Source organism: Thermobia domestica, chromosome 3, assembly GCF_964235325.1.
Source record: "Thermobia domestica chromosome 3, izTheDome1.hap1.1, whole genome shotgun sequence".
NCBI lineage: Eukaryota > Metazoa > Arthropoda > Insecta > Zygentoma > Lepismatidae > Thermobia > Thermobia domestica.
In genome coordinates, this window is record NC_137456.1 from 328469760 (window position 1) to 328492080 (window position 22321).

At 36.2% G+C, this 22321-nt stretch overlaps 1 protein-coding gene across 1 annotated transcript in view; it reads left to right on the plus strand.

Annotated features, from left to right (window-relative positions):
* Positions 1–22321, plus strand: part of gogo (thrombospondin-1 like protein golden goal) — a 1102148-nt gene that overhangs the window by 1059259 nt on the left and 20568 nt on the right. Inside the window, exon 7 of the mRNA XM_081752697.1 lies at positions 21587–21830. Coding sequence (XP_081608823.1) covers positions 21587–21830 — 244 coding nt within the window. The remainder of the gene's footprint in view (positions 1–21586; positions 21831–22321) is intronic.

Sequence of the window (22321 nt, forward strand, 5' to 3'; positions counted from 1 at the left end):
CAATGTTATTATATCTCCGGAACGGTTTGAGATATCGAAGTGCTGTAAACGGCAAAATAATTTACACATCCTTCGAAAACCACATAAGTAACTAGATATGATACTTATCTAAGCACTTATCGAAATAAAGCCTTTCGAAAAAAATCACATTTACAAGCCCTTGTAACTTCATTGCTATTCATTCAAAACAATTCATACCATCACCATAGTATCCAACGCTAAGGTACTTTCGATGTGCATTGTTTTGTCCATGTCCGTTGTGCTGTATGTGTGATAGAGGCTTCCAAACTTTGGATCTTTGTGATATTATAACATCCTTAGTTTGCAACACTGAATAATAAATGTGGTATTTTAAGTTTTCGTTTAACATGGTGATTTGAAATACGTAATAATCTGACGTAGTGCCATTTGAAAAAATATTATTTTATACTGGGACGACAACACTGTTCACTAGGTGGTGGTGCTTAATACGTAAAACGATGTCCCCCTCATTACAGTTGATTCATGCAAAGTTACGCTTTTCTCCATCATTTGGTTTCTCTGTTATCACGGATGTTCCAGATACATTGTCCACTCCATATATATATATATATATATATATATATATATATATATATATATATATATATATATATATATATATATATAATCAAATTTCTACACTGCTTCATAGTTTTATACGTTTTCAACCATTTTGGAATTATAGGAGTGGAAATGACCCTTTTGTGCACCTGACATTTTATTTATTGTTGGTAAGTCCCAACGAACGACCCGAAACTCGCACAATATTACTGCTTTCGTAAAGTCCATTCAAATGATATATTCCCAGACCTCTTTTACTACTTAAAATATTTGAGATGCCGTTCGTTCGCACTTCTGGTGAAATCCGTCTATCTCGAAATATCATCTTAAAATAATGGAATACTGGTCTCGATGTTGTTTGTCAACATCTAATGAATCGGAATTAGAGGGTAACAACGAAATTTCATGGACACCCTGTATATACTAGCAAGTCATCCAGAGAGGTATAAGGACTTTATACTCATCTTGTAGAACCTGGAAAGGTCTCTAGTCAAAGTAAATTTTGCGTGACTCCAGTGGAAGATCGTAATAAAAAGTATATTGAATAATTTGGGTAAAACCCTTCTAATTTTGACGTAGAGGCTTCTGTTAGTGTGTGTCTATTTTTCTTCAACCACGCGAAATTATGATTTAATTTTCATCTTGCATTAAATTTCCATTTTTGCAACATATTATTCTGTCGCGGGAAACATTTCAGAAATTTCCACTGAACGTAGTCAGGAATTTTTCATTTAAAGCACTTTGCTGTGATTTCATCCAGACGAAAGTGGGTTTATGGCTCACCTCGCCTCGTCGTGAACCCCAGACTCTCTCCAGCAGCAGTATTCTCTTTTGTTTCTTCTTCGTCTTCTTTTTAGAAGTATCACGTGACTGGTGACGCTCAGAGCAAAGCCATTATGAATGTCCCAGTACTGGAAGGAAGAAGAAAAGAAATGAATATGTTCCGAGTTACTGTGTGTCCTAAAATGGGTCTTCTGGGTGCAGTGTTCAACCTTAGTAGAGAATGTTTGACCTCAATATCCGTTTTATATTATGTGTGATGCATTTTCAGTTGTAAACGAATTCTGAACTCTTAATTCTTTCTTGTGTATACCAAAGATGCATTAAAAGAAGTAAAGAGGTTATACAAGCCAAGAAATAGCGTTTATGTTATGCGTTAAGTATAGAAAATCTTACAGAACACTAATGTCCTGTGTCGACAGGTGTTAGAGTACAAACGATAAGAGACCAGTGTTGCCAATCCTACTAATTTTTCAGCATATCTGAATTTTCAACTTACCTGCTGGTCTACTGATGGGGTAACAGAAAATTAATAAATCTTACATTTATATTAATAGCCATAGCAGATAGGATTTTAGCTGCAGAAACGATCTTTTAGAGATCAACGGACCCTTACAACAAAGTATATATACAATTTCTTGCTGTGCAGATTGGCTAAACTGACCAGCCAAAACATTATGACCATTTCCTAATATTTGACAGGACAGTAGCGATGGTGGTTGGCATGAAAGCAATGAAGGCTTGGTGAGTAGTTGGAGGCAGGCTCAGCACATCTACACACACAAGTCACATAATTCCTGTAAATTACGCGGAGAAGGTCGATGAGCTTGAATCTGTCATACATTGACATCTCAAAGATGTTCAATTGAGTTAAGATTGGGGTGCGTTTGGAGAGCATTGCAACAATTGAAGTTTATCACTGTGCTCCTCGAACCACTGCAGCACAACGTTGTCCTTGTGACAATATGCATTGTCCTGCTGAAAGTGCCATTCCCAGCTGGAAATATGACCGACATGAACGGGTGTACGCGATTATCAATGATCTGTCGATAGCTAGAAGCCGTCATGATGCTCTCCGCATGCCTTACTAGGCCCACGAATGACCATACTACCATACTGTGTTCATTCTAAGCAGCTGTACGCCTGGAAGACGACGAATTCTGACCAGACCATAGGGCATGGAATACTCCAAACTGCATGTCATATTTGTTATGCAATTATTTAACGACTTCGTTTTATATAACAATTCCACGAGTAGAGACACCTATTAGCGTCAGGTAGGCAAGTGATAGCGCATGTAGCTACATCTATTAGCGTCGGGTAGGCAAGTGATAACGCACATAGCGACATCTACTAGCGACAGACAAGCAAGTGATAGTGTACGTAGCAATATCTATTAGCAAGAGGCAAGCAAGTGATAACGCACGTAGCGATACGTATTACGATTTGTAGGCAAGTGATAACGCATGTGCTAACATCTATTAGCTTCATACATGGGAGTGATAGCGCATGTAACAACATCTATCACCGTGACTGTTTACTATTAGAAATTAACGTGATACACTAACATGTTTGCGATTTATTATAAGGATTCTCATTGTGACCCTTGTCTTTCTGCAACCAGCGTTACGAATCTGTTAAGCAAGATTGTATAACATTTCAGGACAGACTAACATGTTTTGCTTTCTAATTCCGACTGCTACTAAAGGCATCTACTGAAAGAAGTTTTAGAATGAAGTGAAATATTTCAGTTTAACGTCCCACGATTATTGGTGGAATGATAAAGTAGGAGGAAACGGGAGTACCCCGACAAAACCCACGGACACGATGTTGTCCACCACAAACTTACTTGGCCGGCGATCGAATCAGGGACCCCACGCACCAGAGGTAAGCGCTCTACCACTGAGCTACCGAGCCCCCCCCAAAAAACAAGTTTTTGGAAAGAGCTAAACAAGGGGTGAGATGTTGCTCCGCAGACCCCGAAACTACGAAAAGAGAGGGTAGCGCCATGGCTTAAAGGTACCAAATGGGAACAAGCTGGAGCTTGCACAAATCACGAGTTTCCACTCTGTTTTTTAGCATACTAATTTAAAGCTAATTAGGCACAATGGTTCTCTTCGCCAGACAACTTCTTGTAGTTTTAAATAAATATGGTGATAATTTTTGAGTTAATTATTTTCATCCTTAAAACATTTAAAGGGCGATATCTTAGAAACTAATCCATAAACATAAAATAAATGTAGTATTATTTTAAGAAAAAAGAAAAAGCAGAATCGGGTCATATGAAAAGCTGCTAGGCACACCGTACATTTTATCATTTAATTATTTAAAGTGTAATACGTCGTCCCTAGAAGGATGAACATGTAGTGTTGAAATTAACACATTTTTAGATCTCCCTAAATTTGACGGATCTAAGATTTTCTACGAATATCAATTACTTCAAAAAAATAATTAATGGAATGGATTTTTTAAATAATTAATGGAATGGATTTTGTATTTATTTATTTAGTTTATTTATCTTTTCACATCACACCCACTGGTGAAAGTGATTTTAAGACTAGATATACGTACGTATATCTGGTTCGATTCATACAACAGAATGTGTACCACAACAGGGCATTCTGGTCTTGAAGGAAATACTTCCCATTTTGTTTTAAATCTGATAATGGAGTTATTTGGTTCACTGAAGAGTAACAGTTTCTAAAGTTTTAGTTTCTAATCAGTGCCGTGCCAGAGGGGGGCGAAGGGGGCGATGGCCTCGGGCGCCGAAGTAAGGTGGTGGCAAAATTCGAAAGGAAAAAGAAAAGAAAAGAAGGAAATTTAAAAAAAAGAGAGAAAAAATTACTTGGAATATTACTAATATGTACTTAAATCCTCTTCCTGCTTTAGGAAGTGGTCCTATAATGTTACTCATGTTAGGAAAATGGATGTGCACATAGTATATAAAATGGAAGGAAAAAAAATTAATAAAAAAGTGCTCAAAATTAAGGAAAAGCAGAATTTCTTTTTCAAAGTTTTATTACGCATCGCGGCTGATCTGTCGACCACACTCATAAGTACGGGGCGCCGTCATACACTCAAGCCCCGGGCGCTCATTTTCCACGGCACGACACTGCAGTAATAGGTACAAACAATAAGAATATGGAAAATATGAATTCAGACAATGATAAAAAAGTTTTAAGATAAATTGAATATACTTAAACAATACATAACAAATTTTGGTAATTTTACGCATACTATGCAAGTATTCGATAATCGATCCCATCAATTCTATAAATAATGCAGTAATGCGACTTGATATGAACTTCTTAATTTTCATATAACGTTACGTCGTTATGTTATGTACAAAATAACTTCATAACAGTGAGCAACCACCACCAGGAGCGCCTGAAGAAAGTTTTCTAGAGGGCCATCTCCATGGTTCCTTTATTAAGTCTGGTATTTCTGGTCTTTAATAAACGTGGTTTGCGATGTTCTAGAGTCAGGAGACTCGCCCCTGCGCCCCTTCGGGCGCCCATGACTACCACCACAACAATCTTCTACTATGCAAATCCATCTTACATAAAAATGAAAGTGACTATCTTTGTGGCTTAATAACTCGTGAACTACTTGACCGATCACAATCAAATTTTCAACAGAGATGAGGAAGTTCGGGCCTGAAATAGTTTTTATCATTTCACTTTGACGGTAGAAGTTAGAGGAGGGGAAAGTATTTTAAAATGATCGAAAATGTTTGATATTGGCGTCGAATCCATAGTTTTCAGGGTCGCTGGGGATGAACAGTAACACTTGCGATGCCATTTACATCCAAATTCAGCCTACAATAGCAATATTTAATTTTTAATTTTTAAAACGCTTCGTCTACCACAGAGTGCTTTAGTAATAATAGAAAGTGACTGACTAATGGAACCCATTACTAATTATCCTTATTTTGACCCAGCCAAGCGGGTAATTGACGTTAGTAGTTCTAAACATGAAAAAGGCGTTATCTGTTACGTCATAACACGAAAACAGGTGAACTGTTTTAGATGAATTTCTTAACATAGTACTGTCCTAAATTTCCCACAGTCACGTTGATTTTTATATCTATTTTGCTGATAAATTATGATTTATATAATTTGCTACTTCAATAAAAGAATGAGCAAACACAGTAAATAAATTGTTATTAAGTTTTTATTTCTTTATTTAATGTACAAATGCATTTTTAGGATGGATGGAGCTATGATATGGTAATAAATCTATGAAATCTCCTTTACCTATATGTGTTATGCACTGTATTTAATAATTTCACTCCTGCACTGCGTTGCTACTTAATTTCGAAAGCGTAGCTTCACATTTGGGGCTATAAATTTCTTTAAGAGATATTAATAGCGTTGTTTGTTCTTATCATTGGCAGAGATAAGAATTAAGTGCGTTCCCTCTTCTCAACGCCTGCTAGTGTTTCCCTCTAGCGTCAAAGTCACGAAAGAGAAAAAAAGCATTCTCTAGGTGAGATGAATATTTATGATAGGGGATAACCAAACTAAAAAAGAGGGAGAAATGAATTACGTTCCTTGTGTATATGTAAGGGTTTCCAATACTTATTTCTAAAAAATATAAAACTTTTTCTCAATTTTTTCCAAGACTATTTTACAGTTGGTTACTTAATATTGAAAGGGTAGAAAGCTCGCGAATCGCTAGTAGATAACAGGATTTTTCAGTATCTTTCAATCGTGACTATGTTTGAAAACACACAAGGCAAACATTACAAACTTGAAATGCGATAAAATCCTAACCAAATACATTCATTTTCGTATCAGTATTCACTTGAGAACATTAGGTATCATCGTTACACTCTAGAATAAATAAAACCGATGTTGTCTGTTAGTTAGATATTACTTCCTGACTTGAACTTGTTTTTTTCATTTATCAAATTTCTTAACGCTGTTTCTATATTTATACTTAACTACATGTTTGGCGCCTACTTAAGTAAGTTCCTTAAGCATGACTTCCTTGGTTAGCTAATTTAAAAAGAAAAAACCTAGCCCCGTATTCTTAAACTACACGCGTGGTTTTTCATTATGGACAGAAAGAAGAAAAAAGAAAAATATATTTCTTTACTCTTACATTTTTTAATGTCCTGGCAACCTGTTAAATTCCAAAAAAAGAAGAAATGCTAGACTACAGAAAGGGTGAAGGACTGAAAGCTATGAAACTAATTTTCCGTAAAACCACTACCTTCTGTTTCCCCATTTGGACAAAAAGATGGCGCGATGATTACTCTCTGACCTGTTCTTACCTCTCTGCGTTTGAGCCAATAAATTGATCTGCTCCAGACATCAACTTCCGGAAGGAGGAAAGAAAATATATCAAGCCGTAACCCGTGATTCAAGGTAATTTACATGCTATTTTTAGTCATCACGTGATATTACACTCTCAGTTAATGGACCAGGAAAGCAAATAAAATTTGCTCTTTTTCTTTTTCTCATCTTTTTTGTTAAATTGATATTGTGAATGTATGCTAACATCATGGAAGGATCTTCCAATAAAAATGTATTTTCGAAACATTTTGCATGACATATTCAAAATTTATTTTGTATTATTCATTTTTAGGTTAAATTTCAACAAAAACAGTACCGGTAATTCTTTCCCTATTTTAATTCTTAGATTTTCAAACTATGCTATGCATAGGTTTAAGAAGACTACGGTTTTGTCCGTCCGGCTGTCTGTCAACAAGTATCAGAACACACTGCCACAACAAATATCAGCTTGGAATTGTCGCACAGATATTTTTGCCAAGTTTGTCTTTCATTGAAGGTCAAATATGTCCAATCGGACGAAGTTCCGGCCAATTTCGACGATTCATCCCTTTCTCAACAAAAATGTCTTCGTTAGTCCTTCTAGTGGATCCATTAAAACGTGTTTTTTTTTTTTAATCATTGCTAGAAGTCGGGAGACAGGGGGCTCAGTACTAGAGTACTTATTTCTGGTGTGTGAGGTTCCTGGATCGATCTCCGCTCAAATAAGTTTGTGGTGGACAACATCATGTCCGTGAGTTTTCTTAGGTTACTCCCGTTTCCTCCCACATTCTCACTCCACCAATTTTTCCATCCCATTCACTTTAATTATTGTCTCCCTTAGCCTAAAGGACATAATCGTGGGACGTTAAACTGATTTTTTTTTTTTACCAGAAGGCAGTTATGTGAGGTACTCCATGCATAAGCTGGCTATCACTGACGTAGTCATAAAAACTGAGCGTGTGATTTCATCCCAAATTCGCATGTTGCTTGCCACATCATAATTTTCCCAAATTTTTCCGTAGGAATCGAATTGAATACTTGGTTCATTTGCGTACCATCAGAAATACTGTAATATTGGTACCTTGCAATGACTTATAATATAGTTTTACCTAGATTTCATCGTTTATTAAAATATATTCATCCTTTTTGAAATGGATCAAGTTGTATAATTGTTTTGACGTGCATTTTCAGTGCATATTCTTATTGTTGCACTGCATTTTCCCCCATCGTTTTTAGATTATTTCGCCATTCCAGTAAAAGTACACATTTTTTTTTGCCACATCTTTTACAGAAAAGCTATTTTTTAAGATGTAAATAGTTTCATTTTTCTTCTTCTCGATTTGTAATTCGGCCTTTTCTTAAAATCAGAAAAATAAACACACTGCTGAACAAGACTGCACTTATTTAATATTAAAAACACATTTACACGTAACGTCTGATGAGGATCTTGGCTAGAAGATCGAAACGTCACGTGTAAATGTGTTTTTATATTAAATAAGTGCAGCCTTGTTCAGCAGTGTGTTTATTTTTCTGATTTTATTCGCAAGACGTTGACTATGATTGTGGGCCTTTTCTTCAACCTATTTGCCTTTGGTCAATGAAATAATACTCAGTAATATAACGTATTTTTTAAATTGCGGTTTGCATATTTTGAAATTATATTTTACTCTAATTTTTTTTATTACTTAGCCAAGAGGCTATGCTCTCGTTAGGGAAAATTATGTAATAAGACGAAATATTGTACGGTTGTGGGTGGCCTATGTATTTGTAGGACCAAGTTGCCTTATGTAATTTCGCGTTCTTTAGCATTAAATGTACTAGAAATAATGACACAAATATTACATAGATATACAGCAATCATTAACCCTTATACGATCCTGGCTTTTTGAGGTAAATTTTAGACTTTCAGTCAAGCAGATACTGTTTCATTCCTAGATGGTAGGATCATGGTTCACATCTCATTTCTTTCACAATGGAGCAACCTTTCCAACGGTACCACTTGCTTGTCCGTATCATACACCTAAAACGGGAAAACCAGGAATTTTTCCGGATATAACTTTTTCAAAAAAGTGCGCCCCTCTGGCTCGGGCATTGGTTGACGTAGGGAACTCAAAATCACTGGAAAAATACGTAGTTACATACACAATGTGTGTGCAAAACTTCAATCTGATATCTTATAAAGTAAGGACAAGAATTTTTTGAAAATCTCTGCATATATATATATATATATATATATATATATATATATATATATATATATATATATATATATGTGGTGTTTCAAAACAACATCGACAAACGTTTGGGAGGCTATTCCTGACGCCAAGTATAGACCAACTTTGGTGCAAAAATGCCTCTTATAAGAGTTATAGGCTGCCGAAAACATGAAAAAATGAACTTTAGAGATCCATAGCTCCAAAACTATGGGACCTATAGCAGTCGGATCAAGACTTCACCTAGGAACTAACATGTGCCCTATCCAAAAATCCATGTTTCGGAATCCTAAGGTACTCACGCAACAATTTTTATAGAGGGGGTTTGGATACTGGCATATAATTTGAAGTACTCAACATCTACCTCGATAAAAATTTTTATAGAGAGGGTTTGGATACGGGCATATAATTTGAAGTACTCAACATCTACCTCGATAAAAATTGTTGCGGAAGTACCGCAGGATTCTGAAACATGCATATTTGGATAGGGCACATACTAGTTCCTAAGTGAAGTCTTAACCCGACTACGGTAGGTTCTATAGTTTCTGACCTAAGGACCTTTAAAGTTCATTTCTTCGTGTTTTCCATATCCTATAACTGCGAAAGGAAGTATTTGTGCACCCAGGTTGGTCTATACTTTTCTTCTTATCTTGGCGTCAGGAATCACCTCCCAAATGTTGCTCGTGTTGTTTTGAAACACCCTATATATATATATATATATATATATATATATATATATATATAGACGAGGTGATGTAAACATTTTAGATTCAAGAAAATAATGTGATATCACGTCCCCCGCCCACATGTGAAGCCAACAAGTTGACCATCTGATTTCAAAACTCATCTGGAGTGTTCTTTGGTCTATATCTGCCTTAACCAATAAAACAATCCGGCTTAAATATCTGTTATAAAACCTAAATAAGTTGTTAAAGACAACACTGCATTTTGGGTTGAAAACATACCATGGATCGTATAAAGGTTAATTATGAAATCATAATCAGAGTCGGACGAAACAGGAAATATGATACGAAATAACTAGAGGGATTGTGTTAGTGAGAAACATAGAGCGTGAGAGAAGGAAAATTTGTAATGAATAACTAAGAGAAGTAAATGCAGTGTAATTATTATTATTATTATTATTATTATTATTATTATTATTATTATTATTATTATTATTATTATTATTATTATTATTATTAATGGAGGCAAAGTATAGGATGAGATAAGATGAATGGGACAACACAGAGGTAAATGTAAACAGAAAGATGAGCTTCTCTTCTTGCTTATTGGAACTCTAGGCTATGAAGAAGTGGGGAACCCAGATTAATGTGCTTGGGAAGGGAGTTTAATGTCCGTGAAATGATGGGAATATGGGCTTGAGCGATGTAATCATTCACCAACAAGAGTACAGAATCATGGGAAGAATGTGCATAACAGTACAATGAAAAAAAAAGAGATAGTGAAATACACAGATATCGTAAGTATGGGATGTAAGGCACTTTCCAACTGTGCAATATCATGGCATTTTTGTGTGCAGAGAAGGTTCGAGCTTGTGCCCATATGTTCCATTTATTTTGAATTATTATTAGAAAGAAGCAAGCGCATATGCTTTCAAAGGCTGCAGTTTTTTTATTTATATCTGGACTTGCATACCAGTCTCAGCAGAAGCCCTAACCTCTTTTTGCATCTGAACTTTTTTTTTTTTTTTGTCCCACACTGAGAAAAAATGTACGGAAAATTGTATGTTACATTTGTAAAACCTGTAGTTTTTGGACTTAACGTGCAGAAAACGTATAACTGAACATGCATGTTTTATATTACGGTACTTTCTGTATAAGTGTTCCATCTATACGTACTTTCTGTATGAAACAATGTAGGCGGTCAGGACCTCACATACAAACGGATGTATACAACATACAGTATAGCTGACGAAGGTAACATACATATATGTATGTAATAGAAGGAAGACTGTTAGATATCAGGCATCCTGCAACAGCATGATGTCACATCTAAGGACAATATCTATATTGCATAGTATCTATGTAGTATGTAACGTATGCTCCGTACTGATTTCTGCAGTAAGCAAGACGATTCCGTATATTTGTACAATATACCTCTGTCCGGAGAAAGGATTTTTTTCTGTGTATAGATGTAGTTGTTTGTAGTATTGGACCCCTCACAACAAAAATTTCTGAGTGCGCCCCCGTATATATATATATATATATATATATATATATATATATATATATATATATATATATATATATATATATATATTAGATTTAGAAGTATACTAATACACTATACTTCTTTGTCTCGAATTGCTTAGCAATAAGGTCGTATCCAGAGAGAAATATGAAACGAAATGAAATCTTTTAGTTTAACGTCCCACAATTATGTCCTTTAGGAGACGATGATTAAGGGAAGTGACTGATGCTCGATGAATGGGTAGAATGAGAAAGTGGGAAGAAACGGGAGTACCCTTAAAAAAAAACACTGATATCATGCTGCCCCACAAGTTTTACTTGGCCAGAATTAAACACACCAGAGGTAAGCACTCTACCAGTGAACCATTGTGTCTCCAAATTTCCTTCAGTTTTGCTATGTGAATCCTTTTCTAGTGCATCATTTGCTCCCAATAAATTTTCTCTTTTACTGGAAGTCCTCGCATTTTTCTTTCCTCCCACAATTTCCGAACAAATTCAATGACAACGTCTTGCCACAGCTCCCCTTACATAAATGTCTACCTCTTTCTCTTTGATAACTTTCTGGATGATTGCGTCATCTAACACGATCAGGCCTAGATAATTCATTATTAATATTGATGTATCTCTGTGCGTTGACGATGACTGCCGAGATTTTAACAAAATCTCTCTGGACGAGAAAATAATGCCGAGCACAGATTCTAAAATCTACATCTCTAGACGCACTCCCCAAGGATAAGATAATTTTTACAAAGCGTGTTTGAAGACTACTCGATTCACCATCGTCTTCTGTCGCGTCTAAAAGTGGACTCCCCATTTACTCTCTGTCTACTAAGTGGGGTCTACGCACACTCTAAAACAGTTTATTCGCATCGACTGAACAATTTGTAATCTGCAACACAGTAGAGTAGTCTGGGATGTCCAACTTAAGGAGCTTCTGATATACTCTATACTTTTTTGAATCTCGGGAACGTATGAACACTATGTAACCTGGCACACCGTAGAGTAGTATGGGTTGCCTACCTTACGAAGCTTCTGACAAGAGAAGGTCTCTGCTGAGATCCGCATGAGACAATTGTGTTTGCATTTCATATGTTATAACCAGTTGTAAAAGTGAGTCTGAAAAGGTAGCGGAATGCAAGACGTCACGCCATCCCCCACCTATCTTTACCTTTTGTATTCTTTTAGTAAGTAGGGGGACGACAGATATATTTTTGAAAGTGGGGTAACGGCGTTCAAACGCGTTACCCCTCAATTTTTACCCTGATTATAACTAGACGAATCCCAAAGTATTACGTGCCCACCGGTCAGGATATCGTGAGTTAAAACATATTTTGTAATGTAAAAACGATTACCTGGTAGAATACTTTGAAGCCGGCTATTTGTTCGGAAATGGTTGCGTAGATTTAAAAAAAAAAAAAAAAAAAAAAAAACTCGACGAACACGGATTCCATCATTTTCAAGGGCACACTTTTTGGGGGTAAAAAAGTTTGCCCCAGGGTTCACCGTAGGGTCCAGGACGGAATCCAACTCAAAAGTTTCAAATGACAATATGGGTTAAGTATCACATAATTTGAAGGCTGTTGCGAAATGAAAGGACATGGAGCAAATCTCGACTCTCTACGACAACCCTATGCAAAATGGCGGCAGATCAAGATGTAAACAAAAACTTTATTGAAAAGTCCGTGGTCACCCTTATAAATCGGAAATGGTGAGCCAAATGTGAAAAAAGGAATGTATGGGGCATTATTTTTAAAGTACAATGAATTAAAGTAAAAATTCTTGTTTCAGGGCCTCTGCAGGGTCCCAAGTGTTTTTCAACCCAAAGTTTTCAAGTGGCAAGAGGGTTACTTGAATCCAAGATGACCGCTTAAAACCTATATCGAAAGTATAGGCACTCCAAACTGCTGAAGCTAGTAAAACCAAATTTAGCATTAATGTTGATCAGTAAGTAGGTGACGAAAAGATACGAAATGTTGAAGAACACGAGATCTTGAGTTCAAACTGCCGCACTATGTATCACGCTGGAGCTGGAAAAGCGAAATGTGGTATTTACATTTATTGCCAATAGTAGATATCCACAAAAAGTCAAAAACGTATAATCTATAATCCAATATCGCTACCATCGGAAAAAATGAGTTTGTATCAAAATGGTGACAATTATGTTGCATCTGACAATCATAGCTGACAATTATGCTGCACTTTCGTTCATTACACCTCCTGAAATAAAAAGATCTACGAGTGACCCGACCGAAGGGCAGAAGTTGTTGCCAGCAGGTGGCAGCTCTAACTGCCGCAGCAGACGACTGGAAGCATCATAAAACGGAGATTACTATTGTTTTTAAAATGTATTTACCATTTCGATTATTTCTCATTTTTCTATTTTCACTTTTATTTTCTATCCTGTTTGTATCATACATAAATTAGTCCGTCATTGTGAACTCATCTTCTTTCATTTCACAACAACTATCAAACGATGCGCTACTTAACCCCTTGAATTCAAAACTTTAGAGTTGTACTCCACCTGGGGACACTGCAGGGGCCGTGGGACAAGACGTTCTTACTCTAAATCATTGTAGTTTGAAAATAATGCCACACGTGCTCTCCAGTTTTCACAGTTGTCTCACTATTTCCGATTTATAGGGGTGACTATGGACTTTTCAATTATGTTTTTGTTTATATTTTGACCAGCCGCCATTTTGCATAGCATTGTCGTAGAGAGTCGAGAGTTCTCTCCATCTTCTTTCATTTCACAAACAGCTTTCAAACCATGCGTTACTTAACCCATCTTGTCTTTTAAAACTTTTGAGTTTGACCCTATTCATGACCCTACGGCGGACCCAGAGGCAAACTTTTTTTTAACCCCAAAAAGTGTGTCGTTGAGAATAGTGGGATTCGTGTTCGTCGAATTTTCCATCTACCCAACCATTTCCGAACAAATAACCTGGTTCAAACTATTCTGCCAGCTAATATCTTTTACATTACAAAATATGTCCTTGCTCGCGATCCCGACCGGTGGCACGTATAACTCTGGGATTCGCCTAGTTATAACATATCAAATGCAAACACAATTGCCTCGCTCGAATCTTAGCGGAGCCAGTTCGTGACCTTCCCTTGTGAGATACTCTATACCAGTGCTATTCAACCAGGGTTACACGTACCCCTGGGGGTACGTGAAGATATATCTGGTGATACGTGATCCTAAAATAAGCATATTTCCAATATTTATTGAATGATCATAGTTTAAGAAAATATTGAATTTTCCCATGTTAATTTTTCCGATGTGTAATTTATCTCCCTGCAAATAGTCTTTTGATTGGGTTCTGATTGTTTTTTTATGTTGGGTGTCTATTTGTCCCCTTTTTAGTCAACAGATCATGTGTATTAAGTTTAATAAGTTCATTTCGATTTCTTTTAAACAGTTTCAGGGGTACGCAATTGGATGGCGAACTGTGTCTAGGGGTACGCGAGAAAAAAGGTTGAATAACATTGCTGTATGCTTTTTGAACCTCCAGAACGTATTGAACACTATGCATCTGCAGCAACTTAAAATAGTGTGGATTGCCTGAGTTACGGAGCTTCTAAGATACTCCGTACTTTTTGAACCTCCAGACAGTATGAACACTATGCAACCTGCCACATCATAGAGTAGTGTGGGTTGTATAACTTAAGGAGCTTCTGAGGTATACACTACTTTTTTTAATCACCAGAACGTCCCTGCCACACCATAAAGTAATCCTTGATGTCTAACTTAAAGGGTTTCCGTGGTACTCCGTACTTTTTGGACCTCCAGAACGTGTGATCCCCCAATCCTCCTCCTAATGCAATATTGAAAGAAAAAAAATGATATGCGATTAGTTCTGTTGAAAATCTATCTGCTAAATTTGCTGGATCTGATGACTATACTTTCTATGTGAAAATTTAAAAACAGACACTCACACCAGGGGCGCTTGTCCGGACTCACTCCCCCAAAACTTCGTAATTCGACATAAGTACATTAGCATACTTTCTTAATAAAACTACTTATTTAGCAAAGAAATTATCGATGTAACCTTGTAGCTTAAAGATTTGATATTACATTTCATCTGAACTGTTGTTTTTCATATACTAAAAATAATCTAGTTATATCAATTTTTTCCTAGAATATAGGTGATAATACTTAACAATTACTTATGGTGTTTCCAGATACAGAATAGCACCTTTTCAATAATATAGTACTGGGCCCCTCCGAACAAAAATTCCTGAATGCGCGCCTGACTCACACGCATTGATTTATATATTAATAAGGAAGAATAAGAATATTTATTCAGGAATGGTATTCTTTGAATTTATTATTTATTTCTATCCAAAACATATCTGCAAAGAAAACAACTATACGCGTTAACTTGTTTTGTAGAAATTTAAAGTTAACGAGAATAGAGCCATAGAGTATACTCCAGTTGGTAAATGATAGTAGTGCTCTTACAAAAGGAAATTTCCCCCCAAATGATCTGTAGATGGCCGATTGCTACTCGCTTTTTCATGTAAGCATTAGTTCTATTATACAATAACCACGAAAAAAATATTTGATCACATTAAACATATTATTTTATAGATGATATAGATTTTCTTCCTGTTTGACTGAAAAACATGCCTTATGTAAGATTAAATACAGATATATATCTTAAACCCAGATATATACGTATATATCAGCTTCATTATTTTGTTCATGAAGAGGTTGAAGTGTAAATCTACCTGTGAAATAATAAATCGGGACTTAAGTATTTCTGGAATATCTATTTATTTATTTTATATGATCAAGAATGGTTTCTGGATTGAGGTGCATACTCACCTGGTAAATAATGTAACTACAGACTCACTTATGCGCAAATTAAAAAACTGGAATATTTTATCTAGAGCAATGGTTTTCAACCTAATTCCTATCACGAGCCCCCATTTTATCACATCCTCTTGCCAGCGACCTCCTTCAAATTTCTGGTTTGTGTTAGGATATGAAAATGGTACATAGTGCCCACTAATAAGGCATAAACTGTTGTGTTGTGATGAGAGAAAAACTGTGCAAATAAATATGATGATTAAGCTATAGTTTACGAAGATATAGATTATAAAAGTAGAGACTATGAAGATACAGTTTCGAAAATAGATTGATATTATGATTCGTGATTATATGGAAGATTACAAATGTAAGAAGTACGATTAAGATGGAGATGTCTAGAGACTGGGAGTTATGAATGATTTTGATTTATGAGATACATAAGATAGACACGGCACAGATTAAGAATAAAGTATAATAGAAGATTTCAGTTTCGTGTAGTTTTAATCGATTGTAACAATGGTGTCCTCCCACTGGCGTACATTCCCATTTCCGTACATGTCAAAATCCTTCCAAGTTGCGTACAAGTGCCAGATGCAATGAAATCTCATGATTTAAAAGTGAGATAAGAATTCCCATTTCCATACAGGTTCAATAGCTGGCACTATTTCTATGATTTTTTGTTATTTTTTTGAGCAGAAGGGGATATGGAATCTAAAGATTTCGTTTTGAGTAGCAGCCACAGCGAATAAGAATCCTTGAATAGTTTCGTTTTGTAGACTGCATAGCAGGCCAGCACTATCTTCTTTATTGACGGCACGTTTAAGAGCTACAACAAACTTTTCTCGCAAATTTTTGTAATTCATGTAGATATTGGAAGTTTAATAGAGGAAACTAATGTAATTTCAGTGGTTTTTAGCCTTCTTCCGAACAAGAGAAAGCATATAGGCTATATGAAAGTTTGAAGTCCTGAATTGGAATACTGAAGTTGTAATGATAGACTTCAAGGAAGCAGTAATAAATTATTTTAGGACAATTTTCCCTTCAGCTTCCATAAGTGGGTGCAATTTTCACTTTAACCTGTATTTTTGGCATAAGATACAGGATTTGTTCTTGGTTACAGACTACAAAAACAATAATGATATAAGACTTCAGGTTCGAATGTTTGCGTCATTAACTTTTCTTCCGTTAGAAATGGTCGACAGTGGTTCACTGTTTATTCAAGAAGACATCCCCTAACATTGAGCAGTTCTATGGATATTTCGTTGACCAGTAGCTAGTAAATTCTACAGACCCAATAAGCATGTGGAACTGTCATGAAAAACGCCATAGAATAAATAATACCGCAGAGGATTGGGATAACAAATTAAATACTCTGCTAAACAAGCAACGTCCTCATGTCATCGAATTAGTCCGTTTTCTCAAGTTAGAAGCCAGGACAAGTGATTATGCTTACGGCAGAAAGTATCTTAACTTGCAAGGTAAAAGAAAAAAGTAAATATGCAGTTTGCAAAAAAAAAAAAAAAAAAAAAAAAAAAGTTTTGGGTAGCTTCAAAAGATGTAAAGATGTTACATGATATTTGGTTGCACTTTGATATATTCATAAGTTGTCATAAACTATAAATCGTCTATATATACTGATAAGCATTACTTGTAGGTGGTGGTAACAACGGTAAACGGCTTACTGCACATGGATCAAGATCATTGAAGATCCAGATATTAGTTCGACCAAGACTCTTTATAAAAGCCGACTTCTATATCCCTTTGATATTATTTGTGAATTCATATCACACACATTTCGGGGATTCATTGGTCGAATTTGAATTCAACGTGAAGAATTGAGTCGAAAAAAAATCTTACAACAGTATGAAAAGCATGTATGCATCTTTTTCTATTTCCTTGAACATGCAATTCCATATCCTCCTCTGCTCAAACTTTATTAAAAATACATAGAAATAGTGTCAGTTATAAACATGTACGGAAGTGGGAAAACTCTTATCAATATCAAAATATGTTATGTCATCGCCCGTGGCATTTTTACGCATGTGGCAGGTAATCGTAACAATGGCACAGTCGCACATAAATGAAACTACGTTTTCAGCATCATGTGAAGAAGAATATAAATTCTTAGATTATGATACAAAAAGATGGATGGCAGCAGCCGAATTGGAGCAACGGGACTTGCAAATAGCATTCATTATTAGAAGAAGAAATTTCAAACCTGAAACAGATAATAAAATGAAATGAAATCTTCTAGGCTAGGCTAAAGAAGACGAGATGATGAGGAATGAATGAAATGGTGGAATGAAGAAAGTGGGAGGAAACGGGAGAATCCCAAAGAAACCCACGCACACGGTGTTTGTCCACCGCAAAGTTCACTTGGCGGGGGCTGGAATCGAACCCGGGGCCCCAAGTACCAGAGGTGAACGCTCTACCACTGAGCCACCGCGGCTCCAACAGATTATAATGTCCAAGCATATGTCTGGAAACAGAATCAAGAATTCAGCTACACAGGACATACATCGAGTATTGCAACGTCGCATGTGTGCAAAAGGTGTAGTAGAGCACAGGGAAGCAAAGTTTGCCCGGTCAAAAATAAAAGATGCCACCGCTGTTTATTTTTTGGCTATCTGGCTCGAGCGTGTCTAGCCAAAAGCCTTAATCCAGCCTTCAAAAATCAAAATTATATCAGGGATGGTGGGGTCGGTTGTTCTCTGCCTGTAACGCCAACTACCCAGAAACCAGACACGATCTCAACCAATAGTATAGCGCGATTCAAACCAAGAAGAGCGTCCAACCAATTAGGCGAAGGAGAAGAAAGTAAGAATCTTGCACAATCTCATAGAATGGGTGCGAAGAAGTAGATTGCTAATCCAATGCAGTTAGATCAAATATTTTCCGAGGAAGTGACAGAGGAGGCAAAAGATGGTGTTCAACGTACGTCTACGTCTGATCAACATGAAGAGACAAAGAGATTTAAACATGGTTGGACAAAATGGCTGAATATTCCAAGAGGGTCACGGGGAAGACAGAAAACTACTGATACAAGGAATACCAAGTGCAATTTTAGGGGGGCCGCGGTGGCTCAGTGGTAGAGCGTTCACCTCTGGTGCTTGGGGTCCCAAGTTCGATCTCAGCCCCCGCCAAGTGAACTTTGTGGTGGACAAACCCCGTGTGCGTGGGTTTTCTCGGGGTTCTCCCGTTTCCTCCCACTTTCTTCATTCCACCATTTCATTCATTACTCATCATCACCGTCTCCTTTAGCCTAACCGGCATAACTGTGGGACGTAAAACTCAAAGATTTTGCAATTTTAGGGATGCGCCAAGAAACACTTTTTCTTTTTTTTTTTTTTTTGTCGGAACAACGGCAAGATGGAGACGAACTTATTGTCAGGGTATTGAAGAAGCACAAGCTCATGCACGAAGAGATGGACTTTCTGAGGCATAGATGATACGAGCGGAAGAATAGAATTAAGTCTGAGAAATGGCAAGAAAACGAATCTTATTCGGAGTTTTAAATTTGGGTTAGTGTGTTCGTGGTAAGCTTCTCTTTTTATATGCATAAGTTCTGGTTTTGTAAAGGGTGGAGAATGTTGGAATATGAGAATGGTAAAAAGTGCTTAAGAATGTCACACTGACTGTTACTGGGTAAAATGAGTTTTAAGCTGTGCAAATAAAATGCATATACGATACAGTTGGGAGTTCCGCGGTGAATGTGATAGTGTCAACATTTCCTAGAGTGAGCTGACGAAGAAAAAATGGAAAAAGTGATCTATTCTCATCGTATACTTTTCATACACATTTACGAATACTCTCGAAATCACCTACTATATTCATTTACAATTACCTAACACGTTAACATTTCATCTATTTTTTTCACTTTTTCCAAATATTTCACCCTGACTAACTGGGTAACTGGCCCTTTCTTCCCGTTGGAATTCCACCATGATTTTGACTTTTACTATACCCGATTGTGACTTTACATTTCTCTACCTAACTGTGACAAATTAGTACTTCTATACCTAAACTGACATAATTAACATGTCTTATTTTTCTACTTATTTCATACTATATATGACAGGTAATGCGACTAGAAAGTCGACCAAAAAATGCAAATGGCGGCTTTCACCATTTGTAAAATTCTTTACAATTTCTAAAAAAATAATTCAATTCCTGTACAAGTAATTCAATTTATCCACATTTTTAGCATACTAGGCTTATAATAGCTGATGCTCCTTTAAATAATACTGATAATGGTGTTATGAAGACAAGACAAGATACAGTTTTGAAGATACTTTGATCTTGTGATTCAAGACTACGCAGAAGATTATAAATGTCAGAAATAGGATTAATATTGGAAGATACGTTAAGATACTGAAATTAAGAATGATGTAGAATTAAGAGATTCAGAAGATAGTCAACGTATAGATTGAGAATAAAGAGATTAAGTAAGATATTGTGTATTGTGTCTATAGAAGAGTTTTAGTACTGTCACAATAGTCCTATACTTTTTGTAACATAAAAGATTATAGAAGTGATATTCCTTTGTCTTTCTTTGTTAGAATCAAATAGATTAACAGTTTGTAATAAGCTTGCGTGGGATTTTTAATATACCTATTGGCGGAGATCTCACCATATTCATCGATTTATATAATAGTAGAATCCATTTCTTGTATATAGTGGAAACAGTAACTTCCCTGACAGCAAATGGATTAAAACTAAATTTGGTCAGTTCGTTCATATTACAAATATCGAATCCGATCGGTCATACTGTTTCAAAATGATGGCCGTTTTAAAATTTTAAAACTTGATAACTTTCTTAATTTTGGGTCATATGATAAAAAAATAAAATTATTTCTAATTTTGGTTTTGTAAAAAAACTTGGACAGTTCTTAAAAAAGTTATTGAGTATTTTAAATGACTTGATAATGTGCGTTACGAAGATTGAACACGACATTGCCGCACTAGTGACATCACAAACCACCATGCTCAGGTATCTCATTAGCTTTCAATTTTAACTGTATTTTGATATGCAGGTTTTATTGCATTTGAAGGGTACGGGGAAAAACTAGGAATGTCCATGTATGTGCTTTTTCGGGTGCTTTGTCCTATCTACTGGTGACTCTTGATACTATTTGACTGTATATGCCATGCATGCGCAAAGGTAGAAATGTCCATATAAAAAGGGGCAATGATTTAACTAACCCTATTCTTTTTACGCGGTTTTCTATATTAAAACACCGTTTTGTCAAAAATGTAGTTTTGTGACATTCCTTCTTCTTCCCCCTTACACTTCATTTGTATTTTTCTGGTATTGCAATATGCAGTTCTCATTATCTTCATATCGTATCTCTTTCATTTAAATTAATTTTTAAACAACTCTGCACCTTTTAAGAAATGTTTAGTAGACTTATTTTTTGTTGTACTTCACAGTATGTATAAAAATAAAAATATGCCTATCAAAACAAAATTCAAAATAATATTTAAAGCTATTTTGGGGTATTAGATTCTAATTATATTTATCTCTTTCGCTTATCTTCGTGACCCCCATGAAACCCTCTTGAGATCCCGCTAGGGGTCGCGACCCCCAGGTTGAGAAACTCTGATCTAGAGTATTGTGATCCTTATTTAAAATAATAAAAGTAAATGAACTCGATACACAGTAATTCAATTGTGTAATTACATTCTCAATGCGTTTCTCTTCTGTTTCAGGCTGATGCAAAACATGTAATAAACCTGACGGTGGAGCACTTCCTTCTTCCGTGTGACTCCCAGTGGTTGAAAGTGAGGGACGGAGACTCTCGTTCGTCCACGCTGATTGCACATCTTACAGGAAAACACATTGCATCTCCTGCAGTGACATCCACAGGACCCAGGATGTTGGTGGAATTTGTTTCGGAACCTGATCTCAACAAGTCTTGTTTTGGGGGATTTCTAGCTTACATCCAACAAAGAGGTAATATGATAGGTCTTAAAGTACATCCGATGATCTTACAACCTTACGTCCAACTAACAACCAATGGATTACTAATTAATTGACGTCCATATATACGAGGCCTGTCGGAAAAGTATCCGACCATGGTTCCGGAAAACCAATACACTTATCTGATATTTTCGACATCGTAATCCCGTTCAAACAAGTTCTCTCCTTCTTCTGCTTGCTCGAGTTTGGTGGTCCTTCCACTGCTCGATAGAAACATTGGGAAGTGCCTCGACAGCAGTCGTCACGTTGCACTAGATCTTTTTTCGGGTACGGAAGCGAGTTTATATCCAGTACATGTTTTTATTTTTATTTTCGCGAACAGACAAAAGTCTCACAAGACTATGTACGGAGAGTAGGGAGTCTGACGAAACATCAAAATCTTGTACTTTGCTGAAAAAGATAAGCACATGATCTACGTGAATGGAAATATTATCCTGGTGTAGTCTTTGTAGTCCACAGGTCTG